A 27,689-nucleotide genomic window follows, 5' to 3' on the forward strand; every position below is an offset into this window, starting at 1 on the left:
TCAGCTAAAACAGTATCTTACAGCAGACGGAACACAGAAGCAGACATGAGAAGCCAGCTGTCTTCTATTTGGCTAAACATCAAAAAGATTTGCAAAAATATGAAACAAGCCCACTGTTCTCCATGATCATTTTTTGAAAACAATGATTTTTCATAAAATGTTATTTAGGTCAACATTGATTAGCATGGAATAGGTTTCTTATTGTAAGTTTAAATGAATTATTAAAAATCCTTTAAGAACAATTTCTTAGGTTTAATGTCTAATATCGTATGCTTTCAGGAACCCAAAGCCAGCTGTGAGGTGTGACATGGAGTTTCCCGCCGGGAGTCTGTATAAAAGGACTCATTCTAACCTCTCTAAGAAATTAAAGTCTAAACTTCCCAATTTCTCATTTTTAGGAATTTATATTATACATTTAACCTCTTGAATTTTCAGAAGATAGGAGGGGAGAGAAAGTCAGCTAAAGTAATTTGGAACCAAAGGAGTCTTAAAAACCATTGCTACCACCTCACCCTCTACCCTCTACACTCATTGCTACCCTCTAGGATGGCTACTATCAAAAAACGGGAAGTAGCAAGTGTTGGCAAGGATGTGGAGAAATTGGAATTCTTGTGCATTGCCGGTGAGAATGTAAAATCGTGTGGCCACTGTGGAAAACGGTATTGCAGTTGCTTAAAAAATTAAAAATATAATTACCATATGATCCAGCAAATCCACTTCTGGGTACAGACCCCAAAGAATTGAAAGCAGGGACTCAAACAGGTGTGTGCACACCTGTGTTCACAGCAGCATCACTCACAATAGCCCAGGGGTGGAAACAACCCGGGTGCCCACTGGCAGATGAATGGACAAACAAGATGTGGGCCATCCGGACTATGGAATATTACTCAGCCTTAAAAGAAGAAGGAAATCCTGGCAAGGGTTACAGCACGGAGGAACTTAGTGGAAGAAGCCAGGGGCCTTTGAGGAACGTTTGAATCAGATCACTCTTCATAGCAAACAACGAAGAGAGGTCGATTCTGCTCATGGGCTCTGTTTCTCAGGCCGGACGTGGGGGCGCAGCTTCGGGCCAAGGTGGGCTCATCTCCCCACCTCCCTGGACCCCCAACACTGGTGGCAGCCTTTAGAATAAAGTGAGGTTGGCCCTGCAAAATCGTCTGCTCTTGTTACTTTTGTAACTTCAACGAGAAACAGACTTTTACAAAAATGACATCACAGACAATGCCTCTTTTCTGGGGGGAGTAATTAGATTTATTTATTTGTTTGTTTATTTTTTAATGGAGGTACTGGGAGTTGAACCCAGGATCCCCCTGCACGCTAGGCATGCGCTCTACCACTGAGCTGTATACCCTCCTCCCAAGGCAATGCCTCTTGACTGTGAGCCTAATCAGAAACTGCCCCCCTGAAAAAAAGAAAAGAAAAGAAAAGAAAAAGGAAAAAAAAAAAGAAGAAAAAGAAAAAAGAAACTGGCCCGATCACAAAGAAAACTGAAGCAGCAACTTATTCTGGAAAGTCGCTGGTTACAAGCCAGCGGCCAGGTCACTCTGGCCCTTGCAGCCACGGGGCCTGAGGAGGCCTGTTCTAGTCTTGCTCAGAAAGTCAGTGGCCGGCTTTCCTTGGAGCAGCCAGCTCCAGAGCGCATTGTCCATCAATGGGCTGAGCAGCCGTTGTGGTGTCACCTGTGACCGAGACTGGGGAAGGTGACAGCTGCAACACAGGAGACGTGGAGCCAAGCTTCGTGCCATCGAAGCAGCTGTTCCGGGGCAGGTGGTGGGGACAAAGCTTTTTCACTGGGAAGCTTGTCCACAAGCTGTGCGGTCGGGGTAGAGCCGGGAGCCGTGGTCCTCCACCGCGGGGGTTCGGACTCCTGACTTCACCTCAGGCAAGCCCGGGAGGCGAGGGCCACCGCAGCATCCTCCCAGAGTGCGTCCTCAGTAAGCATGCTCCTGAGCAGTACGTTTTCAGTCATTGACTCAGAGTCGCCCCAAGGAAGCCGGATCATTCTGGGACCAGGGTTGGAGCCCACTGGCCAGGAGAGGCCCTGGTGTGGACAGGTGGTCACTCACCACAAAACGGCCACAGGACCATGCTGACCTGGGGGAGGGACCCCTCCAGCCAGGACCTGGTGCGATTCGATCCCGTGACCAGAGCCCAGGCCCTCAGCTCCTCCTCACAGCTCTGTTTGGCCAGCTGCGTTTCCAGGTTAGGACGTTGTGGTGTTAGGCTGGATTCTGCCCCCACCCTCAAAGTTCGTATGTTGAGTTCTAGCCCCCAGGACCTCTGGATGTGACTGCTTTGGGAAATACAGAGTCTTTCCCAAGTTACAAAGAGGGTATTGGGGGTAGGCCCTAATCTAATAGGACTGATGTCCTTATAAAAGGGGGAAATCTGGCACACAGAGGGAACACCGCGAAGGCAGACACCAGGGTGATGTTTCTGCAAGTCCAGGAATGCCAGAAACCGCATCAGACCTCCAGAAACTAGGGGAGAGCCTGGGACAGAGGCTCCCTCCCAGTCCTCAGAAGCCACCAAGGTGCTGACACCTTGGTCTTGGTTGGACTTCCTTCCCGCCTCCAGACCTGAGAGAATGACCCCCTGTTGTTTCACCCACTCAGTCTGCAGCGCTTTGTTACGGAGGCCCCAGAAAAGTAACACACCCGGTGTAAGGAGCCCTGGGACAGGCAAGAACATTTGCTGGGCGTCTCCAGTGGGAAACGACGTGTTCCTTGGCGCGCGCCCATCTGGGCTGCTGATTCCAGCCCTTCACTGCCTTTGAGCTGCTTCACAGGCTGAGCCGCAGACAGTGGGTGATGATGGTGTCCATCTGTGTCTATGCGATGGAGGGACAGCTCGCACCCCACGGCCCCCAAATCCTCCTACCAAAGCCAGTTCTGAACAGTTTCCAAGTTCACCCTGATATTTCTGCCTAGATATGTGTCTGTTCTTGGCGTTTTCCTTTGAACTGGCTGTAACTTCTTCCAAGTTCCCTCATTCTATTTTTGTTGAAATGTCACTCACTTTATTCATCTTACTTGGTTGAACCTTTATTCCCAAAGAGTCATTTATTAACCTCAGGTCAGTTTTAATAAAATAGTTTGCATTTCTATAGTATTTATTTCTAGGATTGCATTTTAAATTCCTTTTTTTTAAATTGAAGCGTAGTTGATTTACAATGTTAGTTTCAGGTATAGAGCAAAGTGATTCAGTTATACATATAGATATAATTTTGCAGATTCTTTTCCACTACAGAACATTACAAAAAATTGAATAGAGTTCCCTGTGCTGTATGGTAAGTCCTTGTTGTTTATCTATTTTATATACAGTAGAGTGTATCTGTTAATCCCAAACTCCTATCCCTTCCCCCTTCTTTCTCCATTGGTAACCACAGTTTTTTTTCTGTCTGTGAGTCTATTTCTTGTTTGTAAATAAAATTTTCATTTTTTAGATTCCACGTAAAAGCAGCATCTTATGATATTTGTCTTTCTCTGTTTGACTTACTCAGTATGATCATCTCTAGGTCTATCCATGTTGCTGCAAATAGCATTATTTCATTGTTTTTAACGGCTGAGTAGTATTCCACCATGCATGTTACCACATCTTCTTCATCTTGACGGACATTTACATTGCTTCCATGTCTTGGCTGTTGTAAATAGTGCTCCTTCCCTCATTCTATTAATGTACTCAGGAAGACATTTGCCACCTGTTGATTGTATGTCTGCCTGAGAGTCATGATTCTTTCTTTGGCCAACATTATTATTATTTTTTTAATTGAAGTATAGTTGATTTACAGTGTGTTTATTTCTGGTGTACAACATAGTGTTCAGTTATATATATATATATATTTTTCCTTTTCATATTCTTTTTCATTATAGGCTATTAAAAGCTATTGACTATATTTCCCTTGCTATACAGTAGGACCTTGTTATTTATCTATTTTATATATAGTAATTAGTATTTGCAAATCCTGAACTCCCAATTTATCCCTCCCCAACCCCCTCCCCCTGGTAACCATAAGTTTGTTTTCTATGTCTGTGAGTCTGTCTCTGTTTTGTAAATAAGTTCATTTGTATCCTTTTTTAAGATTTCCCATAAAAGTGCTATCATATGGTATTGTTCTTTCTATTTCTGGCCAATTTTACTCAGAATGATGATCTCCAGGTCCATCCATGTTGCACAAACTGGCTAACAATATGTTTCAACATTGGCTGCCATTTCCCTGCTGCATTTTGCTGGGATCCTTGAGGGGGAAATGTCACTGATGGGGTGTGTCTTCTACCCTGATCTTTTAGGGACTTCATTGTTGGAATTTTCTTCTTGAGAAAACCAAGGCTCCAGCATGAAGAACTGTGGGTCCTCCTCATCTTGGCCTCAGGGACCCTCTGTGTTGGGGGGGCTCTTCCTAGCAGATGCTAGTCCTTGCTGGCTTTGATGAAGCAAGCTACTGTATCATGAGTTCCTCTAACGAGAGGTCCACATGGCAAGAACTGAAGGGACCTTCAGGCAACAGCCAGCAAAGAGCTGAGGCCCTCAGTCCATCTGCCCGCAACCATGTGAGCTGGGAAAGGGACCCTTCCCTGGTCAAGCCTTCAAATGAGACCCCAGCCCTGACCATTAGTCGTGAGAGGCCCTGATGTAGAGGACTCGGTCAAGTTACACCTGGATTTACAACCCACAAAACTGAGATAATGTGTTTTTAGCCACCGAGTTTGTGATAATTGGTTCTGAAGCAACAGATAACAAACATACCTTGTCTTAGAAACACTCGTTCATGCATTCAACAAATATTTACTTGCCAGGCACTAGGACAGGTGCTCCACATACATCAGTGAACAGAGTAAAATTCTTGCTCTCCTGGTGGGCAAACTCTAGTGTTCATGTGTGTGTGAGTGTTGGACAGTAGACATAATAAATATGTTACATGGTTATACAGTTACATCGTATGTTACACGTATCTACACAAGTACCATGGGGGAGGAAGCAGGGTGAAGAGGATGGGAAGGGGTTGGGAGTTTGCAATTTTAAAGCTCTCTTGAGAAAGTGATGCTGAGAAACATTTCAGGGTGTAAAGGTGAGAGCCATGAAGTTATCTTTGGGAAGAGTGCTCCAAGCATAGGGACTAGGCAGTGCAAAGGCCCTGAGGCTGAATCACTCCTGGACTGAGCTAGGAGCAGCAAGGGGGCAAACTGGAACAGAGTGGGCGAGGGGAAGGGTGGTGGGAGCTGAGGTCAGAGGCACAGGGCCGGGGCAGGGAGACCACGGAGACCCTCACGGGTGCTGCGCGAACTTTGCTTTTACTCTGAATGAGATGGGGACTCTCGGAGAGGTTGAGCGCAGCAGTGATGTGGTCTGCCTCAGATTTTTTAGAGAATCTTCCCCTACTAATCGCTGGCGACACCCAGTCCCTGCTTATCTGTGCAAATCGAAGCAGCGCACGCATCTGGCTACCCTAAGCCAAGAGACTTGCCCTTATTTTTAGGTGGTTTTCTCACTCATTTTCCTTAGCAAAGCCTCAGCTCCCAGCCATTCTGACAGCCCAGCTCTGCCTCCCCCACCTCCTCCAGTCTTCACCTCGTGATCTCCTCCACACAGTGCAGTGCCCTGCACCCCGTCCTGGGTACCACAGGCTTTGTGCACTGGATCATAAGCTCTGCCGGGCGGGGTCCAAGGCTTTTCTTTCTTCCACATCCTCCCCCACCTCCTCTAGCTTGAGACAGGGCTGCACAAGCAGGGCTCCGTCAGGCTGGCTCCTGTGCCCCACCAACTCGCCTCCTGGTCTCACAGCCCCTGCTGTCCTCCCAGAAGTTCTATGAACAGTTGTACGTGGCTTTTAATTTCACACACCCAAATGAGGTTCTTGGGGCAATAGTAGCAAATCTTTAAATAAGAAATTGGAAAGAAAATAACCAGAATTACTAATTGTGTATGAATGTTTCTTTTTTGTTAGTAAGCCACCCTGGCGCCAACAGGAGTTGAGAGGCCGTGGGTGGAGGCCAAGGAAAGCAAAGGAGGTTTTGCCCTCCATGACCCGACTTCTACCTAATTTTGAATGTTTCCTACAAAGGGTTTCCAAATATGAGTGGCTCAGGGCCACAAGCCTGGAGGTGATCCCTGTTGATGCCTCCAGCCCTCTCTCTTTTCAGAGACCACATGTGGGGTGCAGGGCCTGGGCCTCACTTGCCTTGACTTGTACCTGGCTCTCAGGTGACTGTACACCCCCAGGTCTTCCTGGTCCCAGGCCCCTGATGCCTCACACACTTGATGGGAACCAGGTGACAGCTTCAGCCCAAGGTGGGGACTAGGGTGAGGCCAGTGAGGCCAGGGCAGGTGCTTGGGGCCCATGTTCAATTTAATGTTCTGCTGTCCCTGTCTTAAAATTCTTAACAACTTCTGAACAAGGGAACTTGCATTTCCGCTTTGCCCAGGCCCTGCATGTATATGTAGCTGGTCTGCATCACTGAGGTTTTGGCGTCCCCTCTAACTTCCCACTCGTCAGTGGCTCACTGGCCTCCTCCAAGCCCGGGCGCTGCTACAACCTTCTCTCCAGAAAACACAGTTCTGCAGGGCCACACAGGCCGCCTGTGGCTTCATGGTGTTTGTGGAGTCCTGAAGACTTACCAGGGATGTCCTCCTGGGCTGCTCAAGACTGAACCTCCCCCAGGCAGCCTCCAGCCCTACTTCCTGTCCTGTGTCTGCTTCACACCAGGGCAGCGCGGTGGGGCAGCCCTTCTCCCAGCTGTGTACGGGCTCCACGCAGCCATCCTCCCATGCAGGAGGAATGTTTCTGCAAAGATGAACAGCCAGTCGGCCAAGCCCAGGGCCTCTGCACTAGGGAAGGCACTGCCCGTCCCTTAAGGTCTTGGAGGGCAAGGCCACCAGAGGGACCCGAGGGGATACTGCAACACAGTCTTTGAAAGTTCACCTTTAAATACAGACCACACTTTACGTGTCTCTGTGAATGAAAAATAAAGCAACCCATATCAGTAAACAGAGAATGCTGAAGCCATCAAATCATCAGCCGCTGCCGCCACCCCCCCAGTGAATACAAGCCTGCAACCTGGCCTCTGCAGCCTGAGGGGATCAGAATGTGAAAGGACAAGATACTGGCTAGGTGCTTGTCAGAAGATTTAAATGAGCCCAAACGTTTGCTCCTTCCCATACACAGAAGAGCACTAAATTCTTTGAGATGTCTGGTTTTCTTTAACAGTAATTTTTAATGTTCTGACTACAGGGTCTTTGTTGTAAAACTCCCATAATAGCCTGGCTCCTCCCGTACCTCTTTGGAGCAATCCTTCAGAGCGATCTGGGAGGCTGTCATCCTGGGCTCCAGGGATTCAAGTCTCAGAAATGTCTGCAGAATAAAACATAAATCTCAGCTTCTAGGCTGCACATTTATTTCAGTCTACACTCCCTAAAGGAGGCTACTCCACCTGCATACGGGGCTTCTGTGGGTCACCTGGAGACAGGCATACTGAGGGCAGGGCACCGGACCAGAGGCCAGCCTGCAGTGGTGACAAGAGCTCACACCCGGGGCCCAAGCACCTGGGATCAGGCAGGTGCTGGGCACCTGTGCCATGCTTGGGGTGCACGTGCGCACTCTCCGCGACCCCGGCCTGCGCCCCAGGGAAGAAGGCAAGGGGCGGCCGCGGGCTTGTGTACAAAGGGGCGCCGCGCCCGGCAGGGGCCTGGGCCCCGGATACCCGCGCAGCCCGGCCTCCCAGGGCCGCCTCCGGCTGGCCAGGCCCGGCTGTGCGGGGGCGCACGAAGAGGGGCCGGCGGCTCCTCGCGCGGATGGTACAGCTCAGCCCCCCCCGCCGGACCGTGGCGGATGGTTTCGCCCACCCGCGCCTGCTCCAAACCCCTCTGCCGCCGCTGAGGAGCGAGCGGAGGAGGCGTGACCTGAGCGCGCCACGCCCCCAGCTGCCAAGTCCTGAGGCGCGATCGCGCCCCGGCGCGGCGGCTGAGGGCGGGGCCTGACTCTGGCGCAAGGCGGGGGCGGGGCCGGGCCGGCCGCAGCCCGCCCCCGGCTCACTCTCCGCCCTCGGCGTGCAGGCCCCGCCCCCAGCCGCCGCGGCGCAGGGACGGGGCGGGGCCCGGGCCCGGCAGGCCCCGCCCCCTCCGTGAATATTGATGCGGCGCGCGTCGGCGTCGCCCTCCTCCCATTGAGCGAGGCTGTGTCGCGTGGCCCAGCGTCGGCGTGACGGTTGGACGCGGGCGCGGCACTGCGGGTCCCGATTGCTGCAGCCGCTTGTCAGTGTGATGAAGATTGGCACCCAGGTAAGCTGTCACTCAACCGCTCCGCCGCCGCCGCCGCTCCGCCGCCCCGTCCCTATCAATCACGCCGGCCCGCAGGCGCCGCGGCCACCGCCCCGCCGCCGCCGCCCGGGTCTCCGCGGGCCGCCGCCGCCTGGGAGGGCCGCGCCGGACCCGCCGCCCGGGGCAGGGGGCGGGGAGGGGGCGCAAGTGGGGGAGGGGAGCCGAGGCGGCGGGGAGGGGCGCCGTCCGCCGGGCCGGCGCGGGGGCGCGCCCTGCTTGTTTTTCAGTGTGGGTTTAGGGACGCGGAAATTTCTGGAAGGCGCCGCCGCCGCCGCCGTCGCCGCGCGGGGCCCGCTGCGAGGCGCGCGCGCCTAACTGTCCCTCTCGGAGTGCGGCGCGCGCCCCTGGCGGGCGGGGTCGCGGGGGCGCGCGGCGGGGGCGGGGCCGGGCTGAGGGGTGCGGGGGCGCGCGGGGGGGCGGGGCCGGCTGCGCGGGGGCGGGGCCCTGTTCGCGGGCGGAGGGCGCGGAGCTCCGCGGGGCGGGCGGCGGGGCGACCATGCGCCTCTCAGTCTGCGAGGGTCCCGCTTTCCCGGTGCGGCCAGTGGGGTCGGGGGTCCGGGAGGGGCCGGGGTGTGCTTGCCTTCTGCCCGAGGGCCGGGGTGCCGGGTTTCTGGAATTCGTTACGAATGCGCCGCGGATAATAAACGGCTAATTTGAACTCGATGACTGGACGTGTTGGGCACGGGCCGGCCGCTCTCTGGAATTCACATTCCTTTAGAAAGAAATCGTGACTCACTTCAGAAAAATCAGGAAGAGTTGAGTCTGCTTTATTTCAGCGCAGTGGCTGTTGAAATGTCCTGTTTTATTGGTGGCTCTGAGGCTCAGCCAGTTAGGTTCTCCTTTGTGCTGTGTGACTCCCCCCTGCGTCTGACCTGTGCTGCGGGAACCAGGGTCCGAGGGGCTGGGAGCAGAATTAAGATGCTTGGTTGAGGCAGGCGGAGGATACCTGTGCGCAGGAAAATGTGCGTTTGGTAAATTTGATCGCGTGCTGGCAACCATCCAGGATATAATTGCCGTATGAAACGGGCTATAATTAATGACTTAGAGCCTAAGACTCAGCTTCACTGGTTTTTTCTTAGGAATGAGTACTTGCCACTTCAGGGTAAACGAAACCTTCAACTTTCGTTGGGTATAACTGATTTTTTTCCTGACATATTGAAAAATGACATATTTATATAACACATAGCATTTTATATAACACATTGTAAGTGTCATGTGAAACAGTGGAGGTGAGATGTGGCCATTCTGCTAGTACAGGTATTGGTGATGCTCCCAATCCAATTGTACGTTGATTTGGAAGATGGCATACTGACGCAGATCTGCCTTTCACATTTTTTTTTCTTTTAGTTTACAGAGAGTGGATCCTTCTGTTATAATATTTGGTTGAATCTACGATGTACCATTGTGTAATACTGACTGACACGGTGCTTTCTGAACGCACCAGTGGAAGGACTTACTACTTCAGAGATTTAAAAGTGGGAATTAGAATGGATGAAATATAGTTGGTGAAATATGACTTGAAAGATTAACATTCTGTGCTGATGATTTCAGTTTCAGCCGGTTGCATGGTTAATAGTAGTGGATTCCAACGCATTTGTTGGGTTCCTGTCCCCAAGGGCACATACATTTACACTCTTGTATCTCTGTTGTAACTTCAGAAAAGTACTACTTAAGAATAGTGAAAGGAACTGTGTAAATAGTAACGGTCTAGTTATAACTGTCACTTTTGTTGCAGACTAATTGAAAGTGTTTAAAAGAAAACCTTGAAACCACTAGAGTGAAGCAAAGCGTCTGCCCCTGGGCGTTTCCCTGTGCTCTCCTGGCCTCCAGACTCTTCACTGCAGCTGTTTTAGAAAAAGTAAAATGGGATCAAGAAGAGAACCTGTTATACTCAACTTTCGTTATCAAAATATTGAACCAAATTGGTGATAAATTTCCTTAAATGCCACCTTATTGGCTCCCTTAGTAACAGACTGAACACAGGCTCAGCCATCTCTTTCTGGGTGCTGATGGGTGTCACTGACAGTGTGCGATTGCTGTGGTAGTGCTGTGAAGACACCTGTGGGTTCTGTTGGTGAAGAAGTCACAGCTACTATTAACACTCCGGGATTTTGTGTCTGCCTTCATAATTGAATGAGTGCTGAATGTCAGCCAGCTGTTATTGTAAATAAAGACGTGATTTTTCTTTCTTATTCAGGTTCACAGAGAGCAAGTTAAGAACCTCTGCACTCAGTTTACTCTCAGCCCATCCCTTAGTAGGAATATGTATGTGCCTCTTTTTTCCTTCCTCAAATAGTTGTACTGATAGCAAAGGTGATGAGGAAATAAAAACAGTGCAGAGAAGGGAGCTCAGAGCTTGCAGTCTGGCATATAGTGGGGTGAGGCCGTGTGGGGATGCTGTTGACCCCAGTGTGACGACTCGCGGCTGTGATGGCCCTGTCTTGTACACGCTGTTTAGGAAGACATGGGAAGGGAAATACAGTGTAGAAGAGGTTCCATTTGGAAATTGTTAGAATCTACATTCAAGGGCCTAGAGGCACGGTTACTTGGTTGGAGAGGCCTGGCTGCACGGGCTTCAGGGACGCCACACCAGCCAAGCTGCCCTGCAAGCAGCTTGGAGGGGGTACCTCGGCCTGAGCCGCTCCTGGGGTCAAGATGGCAGTCCCACCCGCCAAGTCACTTTCTGGCAGGTTCGCTCACAGAGGGCCGAGTGCTGATGCGGCAAACATGCTGTCCAATGGGGGCTTCAGACCCCGCTGAGGAAGCATCATGGTTCTGAGGATGCCCCCCGGGGACCCGGAAGGGGACAGAGCAGCTGCCCGACTCCATCTAGGATTCCTTGGGGAAAAGGTCCTCAGGATTTGTCAAAATCCTGAAAAGTCCTGCTCTCTCAGGTTGCGAGACTGAGGGCCTGTGTGTTAGTAAAACTGTTGGAGCCACTTTACTGCCTTGAGTCTTTCTTGAAGTGACAGGAGGTGCTCACCCTGCAGGTCCAGACACCAGGCCTTGCCCTCCCTCCCCAGCTGCTCCATGTGGACTCGTGGGGAGATTATTTCTGCTCAGGGTGACGCCCCACCCCCGTCCCCCAAAAGGTGCACGTTACTTGGTGCAGCCTCTGGCCCCGCAGAGCCTCATGGTGTGAGGCTGGGGCGCCTTGTAGGAAATTCAGCTTTCACTGTTTGCGTCGTCAGGCCCCAGGGTGGCAGGGAGCAGGCTGACTCCAGGGCCAGGGGTTTGGGGTCACACCGGAAGAAGGAAAAAAGGAATCACATGGGATGCAGGGGCCACCCCAGTGCAGGGCCCTGGGTGGATGGACCCACGGCGTGGGCCCCGCCAGGATCCACTGCCCTCCTGCTCTGCCCACCGCATCCTTGGCCTGTTTTCCCAGTGCACCCCGGGGAGAGAGGGACAAAGCTCTTTCCTTTCGTGTCTCCTGGGGGCTGACCTGTGGGCCAGGGGCTCCAGGTCCCCCTTTCAGCAGGGTCTGCAGTGCGGTGGGGTCACTCAGAGGGGCCAGAGATTGGGAGGAACTGTGATTGCAGTTTCCTGAACAGTCTGATCAGACTTGAAAAAAACCCTGCCTTAATGAGAGCTTGGTAAGCCCTTAGTACATGTCACACGTCGTCTGAGACGTTTTATCAGGGCTTGTATTTTTATTGAATTAAAGTCAGGAGTTTAACTGTGCATTATTCTAAATTCAGTTATGTGTTTATGTATACTTTTTTGGGAAAAATAAAAACCCAAACATTTATTTCAGCAGAGTTTATTGCAGCGTAAAACACCCTGTGGTCCCCTGGGCAGGGTCCCGAGCTGTGGCCCCGCTGGCATTTGGGGCTGGGCGCCTCGTGCTGTGGAGACTGTCCTGTGCGCCGTAGGATTCAGCAACGTTCCTGGTCCCTCCCTGCTAGGTGCCAGTGGGACCCCACCCCCAGTTGTAACAACCGAACTGTGTTCAGATGTTGCCAAAAGTTCCCCAGGGGACAGAAATCCCCCAGGTTGCGAAGTACTGATCCAGGACAGCGTTTCCCACAACGCGTCACGTGGAACCGACCTTAGTGGGAAATGCATGCATTTTGACATAAAAGTCAATTAAGCTGTTTGGTGTCAGTGTTACCACATATGTTTCATGTATTTACATAATCCACGTTTCTCATTTTAAACACTTACCTCAGGTCTCACGCGGTTTGGTGGTTCTGGGGTGTGTGTGTATCTGCGTGTGTGCGTGCATGTATGTGCGTGTGTGCATGTATGTGTGAATGTGTTTGTGTGTGTGTGCGTGTGCGTGTGTGTATGTGTGTGCACACACGCGTGCGTGCTTTACAGCCCGACCTGATGTTGCAGACCCCTTGGAGCACTTAGGCGCTGATATTTCCCGTGTTTATTTGATCATCTCGGGCCTCCCAAGCTTAGTGCCGGCCAGGGCAGGTCGGGGTAGTGCTGCCAGGCCCGTTTCTGCGGGGCTCCCTCCTTCCCCGGGGAAAGGCTGCCCCGGGAGGGTCCTTACACTGAAGGACTGTGCTCCTGCTTTTCCTAAGACGTGTCCACTGCCCTTTAGCAGCAAGTATGATGGAAGTTTTGAAAGTCAGTGTTTAATGTTGCCAATGATAGTCATGGTCTTAAAATCAAAGCTGTGATGTGAATTTTAAATTCTGCCAGCTGTGATAGACCAGCCCATTACTAAAATGGATTCTGAGACCATTAAACAACTTTGTTGTTAGAATTTTGCTGTGTCTCTGGTGGACACGTATGGACCTTTGGCTCAGAAATACGTTTTGGGGATAGATTTTGTTTACCAGGATTTAACGTCTGTGATTTTATTTGAACATTAAACTTCAAGTGGTACTTCCCCATACCTTGTTTGAAAAGTAAAGTGATTTCTGGACAGATGTATTCCTCAGAATGAGTTACTGACCGAGCACCTCCCCTGGATGGGACAGGAAGCCAGGAGACGGGACAGGCAGGCAGGTGGCTGGTGTTTCCAGGCTGCAGTCATCTAAGCCTTCCTACACACAGAAGGACAATTTACTGAGCCTTAGTGCTGAACAGTTAGTGTCCTGCAAGGTGTCTTGGAAAAGATCTCTTTTTTTGAATATAGAATTTTGACAGTTGGATTCCTTGACAGCTTTCTTAGTTTTATTAACATTCAGGTTTAGTTTAGAAAAGGATCATCAATTAAATGTTCTGGGAAAGATTAGTAATTCTGCTCAAAAATCTAGAGAGAGAGTTTGCCCTGTCTCGTGACTTGCTGTTGTCCTGAGTCCTCTTCTGGCTTCATAGCTGCCTCTCACAGCCACTAAAACTGACATTGCCTGAGTTTCCTGCGTTTCTCTGCTCGTGGACTTGGGCTCAGTAGCTACAGCACCTTTGAGAGTGGCTGGGGAGCCGCTTTGGCTGGGGCGCGAGGCGGCCCGAGAGGGAGGGGCTGCCGGGGCTCGGCACGTGCGCGGGGACTGAAAGCTGAGCTGGAGGGCGCCTGTCAGTGGGGTTGTGTCTTCCAAGTGCAACAGGTCTCCTTGGACAGCTGGCCATCAGGCCCGGGGTTGGCAAGCGACAGGCCAGGGGCCCGGGTCCCACTGTGGCCAGTTTTCCTCCAGCCCGGGAGCCTTACACGATAGCTTTCAAAGGAGAAGGCAGATGTCGGAGAGACGGTGCAGCTGCGAAGCCACACACGTTTCCCAGCGGGCCCTTTACAGACCTGGTGCCCCCAGCTCTCAACTTGAAACTCTGTCGGTCTGGATCCAAATGGAGTCAGATGGCATAACTGCTGGGGGACCGTGAATGATAAGAGGGGAGAGGTGGGACATTTTCCCTCCCCGGACTCTTAACGTCATGATGACTAGTATGTAGTGTCCTCTGTGTAAAAACTGAGCCTGGGAAAGTAGCTCTTAGGTTGTAATCAGGATCTTAAAGGAACCCATGTGAATAAATGCTAGAAACATAAGCCTAGGAATTTCCGCCTCAGTGAGTAGTTCCCATTGCCTCCGAGCCCTTTTGTTTTTCTCTGTTGTTGGCATCTGAGCACTGGGAACCCCTGCCTCCCTGACTGAGCCGTGTGTCGTGTTGAATTCTTTTCTGTGGGTGCCCCTGCCTTGCCCAGCAGCCCCTGTTCAGAGACCCCAGATGCCAGTGGGACAGCAGGAGGGCCCAGCATCTCCGGGCTGTGGGGCTCCGGGGTCAGGAGCTGGGGAGCAGGCCTGGCCGGGCTAGTCAGTGCCCAGGCTGGGGGCCGGGGAGGGGGCAGGGCTCTGGTCAGACCAGACCAGGCCACCCTCACTGGTCTTTGCTCATCAGGGCTTCTTTTTTTTTCTTTCTAGAATCCCTGCTTTTTCTTTTTTTTTTTCTTTTTTTCTTTCTCTCTCTATCTTTCTTTCTTTCCTTCTTTCTCTCTCTCTTTCTTTCTTTCTTTCTTTCTTTCTTTCTTTCTTTCTTTCTTTCTTTCTTTCTTTCTTTCTTTCTTTCTTTCTCTTCAGGTCTCTCAGCATTTATTGTGTAAAAGGCATCAGAACAGGAGATGGAATAATCCTCAACTCTTTCTGAGTACTTTTCTGGGACTTGTTTCTTGTGGACCTTTCGACTGGACTGGATCGTGTTTAGTTAACTAGCCCGAGGGTGTACTTTACCTGCTATTTATTTAAATGTTGATTTTCCAGTTTCAATTTTAATGTCAGTTCAGTATTCCCTAAGTCTATAACCTATGACTGTTTTAAACTTTAAAAATCTCTCCATCTTTATGTATGTTGCTTTTCTTGTTTTTTAAAAAAATTGTTCTATGCAAATTGTGTTCCAAGTGGAGAATTCAGTTATTGAGTTTGTTTGCATGAGTGGAGTACATATTATGGAATATTCCTAGTATTTCTGCCTTCAAAGCTTAAAGAAATGCTTTTCTATGGTATTTTTTTTCATATAATAGATACTGAAAGTAGCGATTATAGTACGGACAAAACATTTAAGGATTTTTCTCTTTATAGCTGTATTCTTGATAGAATGGCATTAAAATAATCTGAATTCTTCTCTAGACTAGTCAAAATAATCGGATGTTCAAAACCAGTTACTACAAGACGCTTTGCTCAGTTTGGTGTGGCCCCCATTAAAGGGGGCATAGTTTCTAGTTCGGTGCTGATGCACACGTGTGTGTGGGTGTGTGTTCGGTGTCATCCAGGTTACACGACACCCCCTGGGAATGGAGCATTACGGCCAGGTGAACCCCCTAGACAATAAGTTTAACCTTTAAATGCCCCAAAATTCATCTGGAAGGTTTAATAAAATGTCCTAAAACGATCCTAGATGTGTTTGCCCTCCCAGATTGTTGTGCGCTCTCTGCCAGCACTGCGCGTGTAAAGGCAGGTCAGTCGCAGTGCCTGCTGCGAGAGAACTCAGTTCACATCTGAGTTAGAAAGAACCCAGTTCACATTTCATCGGTAGAACAAGGATTGTTCTGGAAGTGGATTGGGCTCTAGGTGTCCGCGTTGACTGTAGGCCATGCGAAGGTAACCAGTAGGAGACTGAGGGAAGGACACGTGACTCCTGGGTGCCCGGGGGGAAGCAGAGCAACGACGGACTTCGTCATTTCAACCAAAGGGAGCTCAGGAGAAAGAAGGAAACAAGGACGCCTGATTGGTGTGTTTAAGAACCGATGACTAACGTCAGATGGCGTGAGTGAGCCCAGAGCTGAGAACTAGACTCAAGGTGAGAAGTGTCTGAGGAGCACGTCCTCCTGCTCAAAGGTGTAGTTAGTAACCATAAGCTAATGCGTCTGTAACGTGGAGAAATATGGAGACTGATCAAAACAGAAGCTGACAGTTCTACACAGATGGGAGACTCTAATGTGAATCTTAGCAAGCCGCAAACCAAGTAGATCAAAAAGAAGAAAGGATGTGGAAGGGGTTCTCACCTGGCCCTGCTGGCATTCGGGGCCAGATGGTTCTTTGTCAGGGGGCATCCTGTGCACTGTAAGATGTCTAGCAGTGTCCCTGGCCTCTGCTCACTACATGCCAGTATCACAGAACCCCCTCCCTCACTGTGACAACCAGAAATGTGTCTGGACATTGTCAAATGTACCCTGGGGGCCAAAATCATTTCTGGTTGAGAACCACTGACATAGAGGTTTCAAATAATATCGCTAATGGATATGTACAGAAATGCGTGCACAACAAACGACACATAGCTTCTCTTCAATTACATGGAGTGTTGAACAAAACTGGCCACATACTAGGCCACAAAGAAAGTAAGGTTTCAAAAAGTAGATACTATAGACCAGATTCTCAGACCACAGGGCAGCCTGGCTAGAGCCTCAGAGAGAAAGGAGAGCTAGAAGTACCTGCCTGAGCGTGTTAAAACCCCCTTCTTTGTATCTCTTGGGTTAGAGAGGAGATCGTTAACTACTTTGAGGCTCTCTGTTAATGAGTGACAGGACTACACAGCACAACCTACAGGGTGGGGCAAAAGCAGCTCTCACGAGAAAGGAGGTGTGTGGCCTTAAATGCATTTATTAGAGAACAAGAAAAATAAGTGAATTAAGTTTTCAACTCAAGAAATGAGGAAAATAAAATTAAGGCAAATCTGGTTTTGCTTCCTGCAAATCTGATTAAGAAGAAACGAGAACACAGTATTTAAAAGGGGAGGTGACTACAGATGTGAAATTTGGCAAATGAGAACATACCAGGTACAGCTTGACGGCAGTACATTTGAAGCGCTGCGGATGGCTTATGAAGAAGACTTAAATGACCAGAACTGACCCTGCAGGTAGGAAACTTGTACAGAGCAGCAACTTTAGATGAAGTGGAGAAGGTAGTCAAGGTTCACCTTTTTGAAAAGGCACTGGGGCGAGTTAGATAAGCTTTCATGGAAGAGCTCATTCCTGTGTTGTACAGATTGTAGCAGCCATTCATGAAGCAGTCATTGTGCTCCTGCTGTGTACCAGACACAGGGAGGGTGCCAGGAATATGATGGTGAACGAACACAGAGCCAGCTCCTGCCTGCCTGGAAGTAGTAACAGCACAAGCTAATCGAAGGCCTGTCCCATAAATGTAAAGTGACAACTGCAGTGAGGACTGTGGGAAGGAGGTGTGTTTTGCTCTGAGATGTGGGTCAGAGGTCAGGGCAGCCCTTCTAAGGTGGAGCTGCCCGATGGGAAGCATCCAGGGGGACAGGAGTGGACAAGGGTAGGAAGAGCATTCCAGACAGGTGGGGACGGTGTGCTCACGGGCCTTGAGGGGTTGAGGGTGCTGAAGAGCCTGGAAGGGCCCAGTGTGACTGCAGTGCAGACAGGGGTGACCTGGGGTGGGGAGGGAGGAGAACAGGTAAGGATGCAATGGTGCTGAGCAGTCACACTGTGTTAAGATTTATGATCTGTATCTTGTAGGCAGTTGGAATCCTCTGGAGGGTTTTAAGTGGGTTTGTCACGATCAGACCTAGGTTTCCAGAAAAAACACGCCCATTTCCACAGAGGAACTGGTGGAATAAACTACGCTGAGCCCACAGTGTATGGTTCTCAGTCCACAGCTGTGGACAGGGGTGAGGGGACTACTGACCTGCTCTGCGGCATCTTTAGAACGTGGTGAGTGAGAAGAGTAAGGCTCAGAACTGTGAACAGAGAGGCGTGTGAACATCTGCTTGTGATAAAAAGGCTTAAACCCAGACTAGTTAAAATGGGTTCCTTGGAGGAGAGGAGAGGAGAGACGAGGGTTATAAATTAGGTTTCTGGACCTACCTTCTATAGTTTTGATTCATGGAACTGTGTAACCGTATGGATGTTTTATATAGTTTTAAATTAAATTAAGTCAAATGGTGGGGGGCAGGTGGGAGTACTACCTAAAAATTAGAAGCAAAGGGAATCAGAAGACCCTAACTGGGCATTGAGTTGGTGGCTTAACTGCACAGAGAAGAATTAGTTCAAGTGACTTCAAAGCAAGTTGGATTGCACAGCTACTCTAGTGGGATAAATCCTAAGGAGACAGGAATTACAAAGAAATCTTAAGGTTTCTAGTCTTCATATTGTTAGTAGCAATACTCATCTTGAAACTACGTATATACATATGTATAAAATATGACAAGTTGTCATTTTACTGTTATTAGGAACAAGATTTTCAGGGTAAAAAAAGATATATAGTGGGGAGGGTGCAGCTCAGTGGTAGAGTGTGTGCTTAGCTTGCACGAGGTCCTGGGTTCAATCCCCAGTACCTCCGTTAAATAAATAAATAAATAAATAAATAAATCTAAATTACCCCTCCTGCAAAACAAGAAAAAAAGAGAAACGTTATACAAATACTAATTCAAAGTAGTTAAGTAAATACCCTGTAATCCCAAATTTGAATTGGAAGTATCAGTGTTTACTTGTTTTGAAAAAGAATTTTTTGGGAAAGTATTTCCAGTCACTGTCCATTGAAAAGGCCTAGCCAGAAAGAGAAAGAAAAATATCATATGATAGAATCTTAAAGAACAAAACAAAACAAGAAAGAACACTGTGAACTCATCTGCAAAACAGAAACAGACTCGCAGACACAGTAAACAACTGTATGGTTACTGGGGAAAGGGGGTGGGAAGGGATACATCTGGGAGTTTGAGATTTACATATGTTAGCCAGTACATATAAAATGGATTTTAAAAAAGTTTCTTCTGTGTAGCACATGGAACTGTGTTCAGTATCTTGCAAAAACCTTGAATAAAAAAGAATATGGAAACGAGTACACATGACTGGCACATTGTGCTGCACACCAGAAATTGACGCGTTGTAACTGACTACACTTCAATTAAAAAAAGAAACAGAGAAAGAAAGCGCCTGGAGACAGTGACCAGCCAGTGGCAGGAGCACACATAGCACTCAGATTGTGGTCTCTACCTATCATTTTCCATGGTCAGGAATCAAAACTCCCCCTTGGATGAATGGCACAGACTGAGTTTGGCACAGAAAATGAACAAGGTGAGCCTGGAGTATCTCGTTTTACCTGAAAGCAAGGAAGCTTTCCAGACTTCCAGGGTGCGTCAGAAGCTGTAGGAGGTGACTGCAGGGTCTTGCGTTGGAGAAAGATAGGATAACTTGGAACATCAGAACATGTATAAGTATATAAAAATGACTTAATTTTTAAATGTTCAGACCCATGAGATCATGGTATACTAAAACCGCTTCCCTGGTCACTATCGGAGAATGCTAGGGAACGGGCATATTACCCTGAAAATGGGTAACCAGAGGGAAGGAAGCAAGCCTTAAGAACGCCCGTCATTTGGGACTAGCAGATACTACTGTGTACAGAACGGTACACTTGCAACTGAGCGTCTCATCTGTTCTCCGACAGCGGGCGAGCACAGGGGACAGAGTCCACCGGGTCAGCGCCGACTCCCTGCCCGGGCAGGAGAGGAGCCCCTTGGTGCAGATGTGAGCAGGTCTAGGGGACAGGGTGGGTGTTCTGGGGTATTTATTTGGTCTGGGGAGGGCAGTCCCTCCCGGGTAAGAGCAGGGCGCCCACTCTGCCTCCGCATCCTTCTCTGCCAGGTTTGCTCAGAGAGCCCGGCTGGTGAGAACCACCTCACAGCTGAGAGATGGGCGTGACTGGGGCTCTGTCTTCTTTGTCTGGGCCCCTGCAGGGCCTCTGCTGTGGGTTTTGTTGAGTTCAGCTGTTGGGGACGTGGCAGTACTGCCTGGTCGCAGTTTGACACCATAGGTGAGCAGCTGCGGCTCCTCCCAACCCTGCGTTTCAGGCCTGGTGGACTCTGAGCAGAGCCGGCAACGGCGGGCCTAGCATCAGGCCTCGTCCCAGAGGATGTGCGTCCATCAGTGCGTGGGCAGCAGTGACTCTCCAGCTTGGCCAGGAAGGGACTTGTCCACAGAGGGGAGGGTCATATCTTTTCCTTTAGTTCGGCTTTTTTTTTTTAATGAAAGTAGTATAAAGTGTTTTCTTTTCTGTCTTGAATGGCGGCAGACCTTCAGAGATGCACACAGTGGTTGATGGGGAGAAGCCCCATCTCCCGTTGTGCAGCTCTGGGAAAGAAGCCTTGAGACTCAGGAGCCCTGTGCCCCCCTCATTTCCCAGGGAGATCTCGCGGCCCTGCTTGCCTTCCCTGCAAGCTGGAGCTCACAGCTCCACTGGCCGCAGGGGTGTGGCGTTACCTCTGCCCTCACCAGACACGCTCTGCTTTCTGCAGGCCCTTATCCCGTGTCTCCGCGGCCAGAAGGTATAGCTGTGAAGTCAGGGAGTCACTTTCAAAGTCTGCCTGTTGCAGAGACGTTCACTGAGAGAAGTTGGCTTTTTCGGTGTTTGTGTGTGTGTACGTGTGTGTGTGCACGCGTGCATGTATATGTGTATTATGTGCATGTGCGTGCGTGTGCACGTGGACCGCGGCCTGGACCTCCCCAGCAAGCCTCTTCTGCTGTTCAGTGACTGTCCATAGGGCGGTGCTGTGGGCCGGCGGCTCCGTTCTCTACAGGCAGAGATGAGTTCAGACACGGAGCCCAGCCGTGAGCTCTCATCCCAGCAGCCACGTGGGGGTGTCTGGGGGAGAAATGGAAAATGGCCAAGGTCCCCAAGGAGAGGCAGGGGCCAAGGTGCAGAGTGAGTCCTGTGTCCAGAAAGTGCCGTGTGCACAGTGAGCCCAGGTATGAGTCTCTCCTTTAGACTCTTGGTGCTTAGACTTCACGTTGGCTGGTACTGGTCGTTGGGGATGCGGCAGGACCGGCCCTCAGCCCTGAAGGACCATGCACAGGGTGGAAGTGAACTGCTGAAGTGCTACGGGCCTGTAGGGAGCCTGTGAGGGCCCCGGGGAGATGCCTGGCCTGGGTGAGGATGCAGTTCCCAAGCTCCTAGCTCAGAGGCCAGCTTTGGGGAGGGCACCAGGGGGTGTCCCTTTGGCCATCTGCACACCCGCAGTGGGGTCAGGCTGCCGGGAAGGTGGAGGACGGAGTGGGAGGGTGAGCCTGGAGCTCACGTGGTTCCTCCCGAGATCAGGGTGCAGCGATGATGCCGGGTGGGGCTGGCGGTCAGTCAAGGCAGAGCCCATTAGGAGGGGCTCAGCGACAGGTCTGTGGACGTGTGGGGCCTCTGTCTCAAGAATGGAGTCCCAGGGGGCCGGGAGGGCAACTCTGGTGGTGACTCCACGTGACTCATCTCCCGGCCTGGCGCCCCCTGCCGCGCCCACGCCTCCCTCTCCCTCGACCCTCAGCTGCATCACCACAGCTCTGTTCCCAGCATCAGGGGCGCTACCTAGCTCTGCCCTCGTCCCGTGGGCCGTGCCGGGTCCTCGATCTTCCTCCCTCCGGGAGGCCTCCCGCAGCCTTGTGGCTTTACCTGACTGCCCCATGTCCTGGGGCTGCTGTGACTAAGTCCTAAAAGCAGCGGCTGGATGGAAACCACACAAATGTGTCTCTCACCGCTCCGGTGGCCAGACCTGAAGTCAGGGTGCCGCAGGGCCACACGGCCTCTGAAGGCTCCAGCGAAGGGTCCTTCCTGCCGCTTCCGGCTTCTGGGGCTCCGGCTGTCCCTGGCGTGTGGCACCCCTCCCGTCTCTGCCTCTGGTTCACACAGAATCACACGGCCGTCCCCTCTCGGTGCCCACTGAGAGCTGCTTCTCCCACCCCCACCCCGGTTTTAAGGGCATCCCTCTCGAGAGCCTTAACGTGGTTGTGTCTGTGGAGACCCTGTTTCTCAGTAAGGTCCTGTTTGCGAGGACGGGGATGCCTTGGAGGGCACAGTTGGACCTCTGCACATGCCAGCCACGCACTGATGATTACTGGGTTTGTACCTATGGGCCAAACTCACTTGTTCGCAATTTCCTCGTGGATACTTGAGAAGCATCTCAAACCTAAAATGTCCCATCTCTTGCTTTCTCCTCCCAGTCTGCAGAAACTGCTCCTCACGGTCTGCTCTGCTTCGGGACATGCGGCTCTGCTCTGCCAGTTGCTCAGGTGGGACCCGTAGACCCTGCCCTGGCCCATGAGAGTGTGACCTGCTCCCGCGTCTCCCTCTCCTCCCCTCCCCTCCCCCTCCCTCCTGCTGTCCCACTGCTGGGCCTCCCCTCTGCAGGTGGCACAGGTGGTCCCCTCTTCCCCAGGTACCCTCACTGCCCTCTCCACCCCCTAGTCATTCTCTGTCCCTGCCTGATTCCCTACTCTCATCACCTCTGGACATTTCCCCGTGTGCGTGGTGACAGGCAAATGACAGCATCCTGTCTTTGCATTACACACAGATGTTAGCTGAGTGCCAGGTGCAGGCACCTTGAGCACACCTTTGTCACTCCTGCCTGAGACTCAGCCTCCCTGGGCTCAGTGTCAGCACATCTGCCCGACTGCACAGCCGTGAGCTGCTCGCTCCCCTGTCCTGTCACCTTGCCACCCTGTGTCCCCCCCGCCCCGTGTGCTGCCTGGCATTCCTCTTGTTTATGGTCCCAGGAAAGCAGGGCCTTGCCTGTTGTTTGCTGCTGCACCCCAGGGCCCAGGGCACAGGCCTGCATGCACAGACATTACTAGATGTTTGTTGGGGGTGTGAACGAATGAATCCTAACGTCTCGGAGCGTGGTGACACGCCAGGGCCCTGGGCAGCAGGGCGGGTGCTGAGTGGGATTTGGCTGATGACGGGGTGTCGAGGGCGGTTTTTACTCCCGTGTGAAAATACGTGTGTTAAGAAGTCCGGTGCCATGTAATCGGGACAGCAGTGCTCTGCAGTGATTCACTGATGCTTCTCTGCTTTTGTTTTCCCAGACACCACTTGCTTTTGACTCAAGATGATTTGATGTTTTGTAATAAAGCTCATTAACCATGATGGCTACACAGACGTTAAGTATAGACAGCTATCAAGACGGCCAACAAGTGAGCGCTCGCGCCAGTCCCCTCTGAGCCCGGCCGCTGGCCGGGCGCCGTCGCTCAGCAGTGCCCCGTGCGTGCCTGCTCCAGTCCCCGTGAGGCTGCGGGTTCAGCGTGAAGTGTTTATGCGTTTATTATGTGTCAGTGCTCAGAAGATGAGCTGTAGAATTGTTCGAGTTATTTCCTAACTGATACTGAGATTGCTGGTAGTTCTGACTCCCCTAAGTCACAGTTTCTCGGGCATTTACCTTTTTCAGGTCAGTGTTAGTGAGTATTGTTGCTTTTAAAGAAAAGCTGGTTTTTGTGGATAATGATAGATGCCCGCGTGGCCTGGCTGCGGATGTGAGCAGGACCCATGTGGTCGCATGTCCCCAGCACAGCACAGCCTATCCAGTGATGTGCAGGGCGCCAGGGCAGTGCTGTCGGCACCTTTCCTGCTCGCCCCTGGGGACGGCGTCTACACAGCTTTCTTCGATAATGCGGTGGCTTCTTAAGTGCCCTCCCACTGCCCCTGAGGCTTGATTTCCCTTGAAGCTGCAGCTGAAGCCCGGGTGTTTTGTGTTCTGTGGCCCAAAGGAGCTGGGGGCCAGGGAGGCACGTGCCGCCTTTCTGGGGACCTGAGGACATGGGAAGGCTGTGCGCTGGAAGGCTGTGTGCTGGGAAAGGACGGGGCTCAGCTCAGGCCCCTCTGGCTCAGGCCTGGGGCTCGTTTTCATCGCGGACACTCACCTGCCTTTGCAGGAGGTGGTCACGATGCCCAGCTCCCTGCTCCAGGGTTTAGGGATCAGGGCACCTCCCCCAGCCATCACTGCCCGCTTGGTGAGGTCCCGGGGGCATGCATGACCCAAGGCTGTGCCCCCTCCTCCCAGCATGTCTCTTCGTGGTGGACAGTGTTGCACTATTCCTGGTATGTTTCCCGCTGCAGCGATTTTGTTTGTTTTTGTTGGCTTTTTAGAAGTTCTCGGTGTGTTTTGCTCCCTGGCGGTTGGGAGCTCAGTTGGAGCTGCTTTCCTCACCGAGAGGTCCTTTGCTGTTCCCAAATGATTTTGTTTCTAAAATGCAAATCCAGCGGTGTCCCCTCCTGTCCCTGGGCCCTGCCCTGGCTCTGCCTGCCCCACCCAGTGCCCCTCTGCCCTGTGGCCCCAGGCCCCCCCTTCGCTCTGCTTCCAGTCCTGCAGCTCTTTGCCGTCTGCCAGGACTCATCCCGCCTGGTCACCACTGCAGCCCACTCCCCGTTTGCCAGCTGCACCCCCATCTCTGTTCTTCGTAGCAGAGCCCACCTTCCCACAAACTTCTGTGTCCACCCTCCTCCGGCCGGTGCAGCCCCGATGCGGTGGGCGTCCGGTGCGGGGCTGGGCACAGTGGGGAAGAGGCCTTGTTTTCAGGAGCTAAGCCTTTCCCGTGACGTGGAAGCCTCTTTGTGAGCATGATTTTAAGTAAGCATTTAATACTCTGCGGTGTAGACAGGCCACACTGACTTAGCATCCTCTGAGCCTGAACATTTAGGTTTCTCTTTTTTCACAATCATTTTTTTAAAACCCTGAAGTAAATCTTTTAAGGCTTTTTTTTATAATGCTGTCAGATTTCCCTCCAGAAAGACTGTGTTCGACTTGGCTTTAGTTAGTTGCTTTAGGTTTGTTTTTTTAAGAGAGAAACAACTCCCACGTAGGCCGTCCCACCCCACGGCAGGCAGCGGCGTGGCAGTGGCCGCCCGCCCTCGGGGCCCTCTGGGCCCTCGGGGCCCAGGCCGAGGCCGGAGCCTGGGCCTGCAGGGCTGTTCCCTTGGCCCCTCCCCCAAGCGTCAGGCGGGATTCCTGGCAGGGGTGCAGGCTCTCCCAGCATCCAAGGATGAGCCCCGCCACCTCACCCCCAAGTTCCCCCAGCAGGCTGCTTCCCTGAGGGGCAGGTGGATCCCAGACACCCCCGTCCGGAGGAAGCTGAGCTTGGGGGCAGTAACCCGCTCAGGGATCATTAGAAGTTTACTGCAGCAATTTTGTTTCATTTGTAAACTGAATTCTTTACGTTTAAGGATTTAAATACTCTCCTCTTAAGTTACAAACAACACAGTTAGTTTAAAGCAATTTAAATGATAATATCTTTAAGGCTTCCTCTTATGTTTAGACACAGCTGGTCTTTGCTTTCTGGATGTAATGACTTTTCTTAACATTTATATGGCTTGTGTATTCCTGAGGTGTAAGGATCGGTAAGGGAGGAGGATTTCAGCCCTGTCACGAGCACGTGGCATGCTGGATTTGAGTTGTTTTGTGACAGGATGAGAAGAGCGTGGACTGTTGGCTTGCCCTGCTCTTGCTGTGGTGGCGCTTAGCGTGAGGACGCACCGCAGGTGGGGAGAGTGAGACAGCATGGGTCCCATTGCCGCAGGGCTGTGCGATCACTATGGTTTTGAAAACCATAAGCATTTCACAGATTTTGATCCTCTGAGTGCTTAAATGGTTTGGGAATTTGACCTTCGTTTTGGCCATTTAAAAGCATATTAAATTCGCAGGAGATTTGGTGGTGGTGTTCTGTACGTATTATTGCCACTGGTAACTGTCTGGCAGTTTACTGTTTTACTGCCTTCCTATTTGAGAATAGAATACTTAGTGACAGCTCATTTTGTGTTTAGTAACAAAAATTCCCTTCCTCCTTTCACAGATGCAAGTAGTAACAGAGTTAAAAACCGAGCAAGACCCCAATTGCTCTGAACCAGATGTGGAAGGAGTGAGCCCTCCCCCCGTGGGGTCCCAGACACCGATGGACGCAGACAAGCAGGCCATTTACAGGTAACGATGAGACGTGGGGCATATGGGTGTGCAGAGGAGCAGTGAGAACAGAAAACCTTGTTAAATGGGACGTGAGCTATTACAGGCAGAGTAGTAAGGCATAATGTGCTAATTACTGGGTGAAAGCTTTCTCACATTATGACGTTTTTCCTAATATCTTAAAAAAAAAAAGTTTGGGAATGTAAATCTACATTTTAGTCAGCCTTGCAGAAAGAAATCTTGAGGCCCAGATGGTTGTGCTGGCGAATTCTACAGAAATACAGAGAAGAAAGAAACAGCGAGTCTACGCAGTCTCGTCCAGAGGAGAGAAGACGAGAGAACACCCTGAACTCCTTTTATGAATTGAGGATCTTACTGATACTGAAGCCTGACAAAGACAATACAAAAAATAAGAGTGAAGACCAGTATGCCTCATGAACTTAGACATTAAAGTCATCAATAAAATAGTAACAAATAAAATCTGGCAACATGTAAAAAGAACATTTAGTGACCAAGTGGACTTTATCCCAGGATTGCAGGACTGGTTCACCATTCAGAGATCAACCAATGAGAAACACAATGTCATCATACCAAGCAATGCAGAGAAGCATTTGACAGAGGTCAATAGCCAGTTACCATTAAAAACCCTCAACAAAGCCGTAATAGAGGGGACTTTCTTAACCTGAGGAAGGGCAACTGAAAAAAACCTACAGCTCACCTCGTGCTTACTGGTGAAAGAGAGAATGTTTCCTCTTGAGATTGGGAATCAGGCAGAGGTGTCCACTCTGACTTCCTGTTCAGCACAGTAGTGGATGTTTCACCAGTTCAGTGAGGCAAAGAAAAAAGAAAAGGCTTATCAGATTAGAAAGGAAGAAATGAAACTGGCTTTATGCCTAAGTAATATGATTATCTATATATAGAAAATCACAAAGAGTGTACCAAAAGCTACCAGAACTAATTAAGTGAGTTAATAAGGCCACAGGTTGTAAGAGGAATGCAGAGAAACCATTCCTGTTTCTGTACCAGTAATGTACAACTGGAAACTGAAATTAAAAAGATAATAGCATTTACAAGAGTGCCAAAAAAATTTAGATATAAAGCTACCAAAACACATACAGAACCTTTATGCTGAAAACTATAAAATGCCACTGTAAGCCATCAAAGAACACCTACATAAAGGACATACCATGTTCATGGATTGGAAGACTCAACATGGTAAAGATGTCATTTCTCCTAAAATTGATCTATGGCTCTATAGCAATCCCAGTTAAAGTCTTTGCAGGATATTTTTGTACATGTAGACAAGTTAATTCTAAATTTTACATGAAAGTCAAGAGAACTAGACCAGCTAAAACAATTTGGAAAAAGAGGAATGAAGTTGGGCAAATCCATCTCCCTGATTTTCTCAGTGGAGAAAAAGTAGACTTTTCAACAAATGGTGTTGGAACAACTGGACATCCATGTGCAAAGAAAAGATCCTTGACCTAATCTTATATACTATTAAAAAATCTACTCAAATGGAATGTGGCTCCAAGGTAAATTTTAAAACTGTACAAGTGGTATTAACCAAACAATGGAATGCTACATGGCCACAGAAAGGAACGGAGTACTGACTGGTGTCACAACGTGGATGAGCCTTGAAAACATCACACTAAGTGAAAGAAGCCAGACGTGAAAGGTCACATGGTGTATGACTCCATTTATGGGAAATGTCTAGAATTGGCAGATCTGTAGAGACAGGAGGTAGGTTAGCGGTGGCCTGGGGCTGGGGTTTGGGGGGAAATGGAGAGTGACTGCTAATAGCTGCTGGATTTCTTTTGGGGAAA

General features: G+C 50.5%; 1 protein-coding gene and 2 long non-coding RNA genes across 7 annotated transcripts in view; 2 read left to right on the top strand and 1 right to left on the bottom strand.

Annotated features, from left to right (window-relative positions):
- Positions 1–4,765: 4,765 nt before the first annotated feature.
- On the bottom strand, positions 4,766–7,853 carry LOC116282487 (uncharacterized). 2 transcript variants are annotated; one of them, XR_012059597.1, is made up of 5 exons: positions 7,428–7,853; positions 7,274–7,348; positions 6,920–6,949; positions 6,616–6,781; positions 4,766–5,874 (listed from the first exon to the last, which is right to left on the bottom strand). It is a non-coding gene; the product is annotated as an uncharacterized lncRNA (long non-coding RNA). The 2 variants fall into 2 exon arrangements; XR_004192002.2 differs by lacking the exon at positions 6,920–6,949.
- A 289-nt stretch (positions 7,854–8,142) lies between these two features.
- Positions 8,143–27,689, top strand: part of PKNOX1 (PBX/knotted 1 homeobox 1) — a 41,746-nt gene continuing 22,199 nt past the window's right edge. For 2 of the 4 annotated variants that reach the window (XM_072969804.1, XM_072969811.1), the window contains exons 1-4: positions 8,143–8,274; positions 22,139–22,207; positions 23,000–23,107; positions 25,757–25,884. In XM_072969804.1, the coding sequence (XP_072825905.1) occupies positions 23,057–23,107; positions 25,757–25,884 (179 nt within the window). In that variant the 5' untranslated portion in view covers positions 8,143–8,274; positions 22,139–22,207; positions 23,000–23,056. Of the gene's footprint in view, positions 8,275–18,867; positions 22,037–22,138; positions 22,208–22,999; positions 23,108–25,756; positions 25,885–27,689 lie in introns of those variants that run through there. The other 2 variants (XM_072969809.1, XM_072969816.1) reach the window with 2 other exon arrangements.
- LOC140698772 (uncharacterized) lies at positions 8,773–11,257 on the top strand. The gene is made up of 2 exons (XR_012076691.1): positions 8,773–9,275; positions 10,049–11,257. It is a non-coding gene; the product is annotated as an uncharacterized lncRNA (long non-coding RNA).

Source organism: Vicugna pacos, chromosome 1, assembly GCF_048564905.1.
Source record: "Vicugna pacos chromosome 1, VicPac4, whole genome shotgun sequence".
NCBI lineage: Eukaryota > Metazoa > Chordata > Mammalia > Artiodactyla > Camelidae > Vicugna > Vicugna pacos.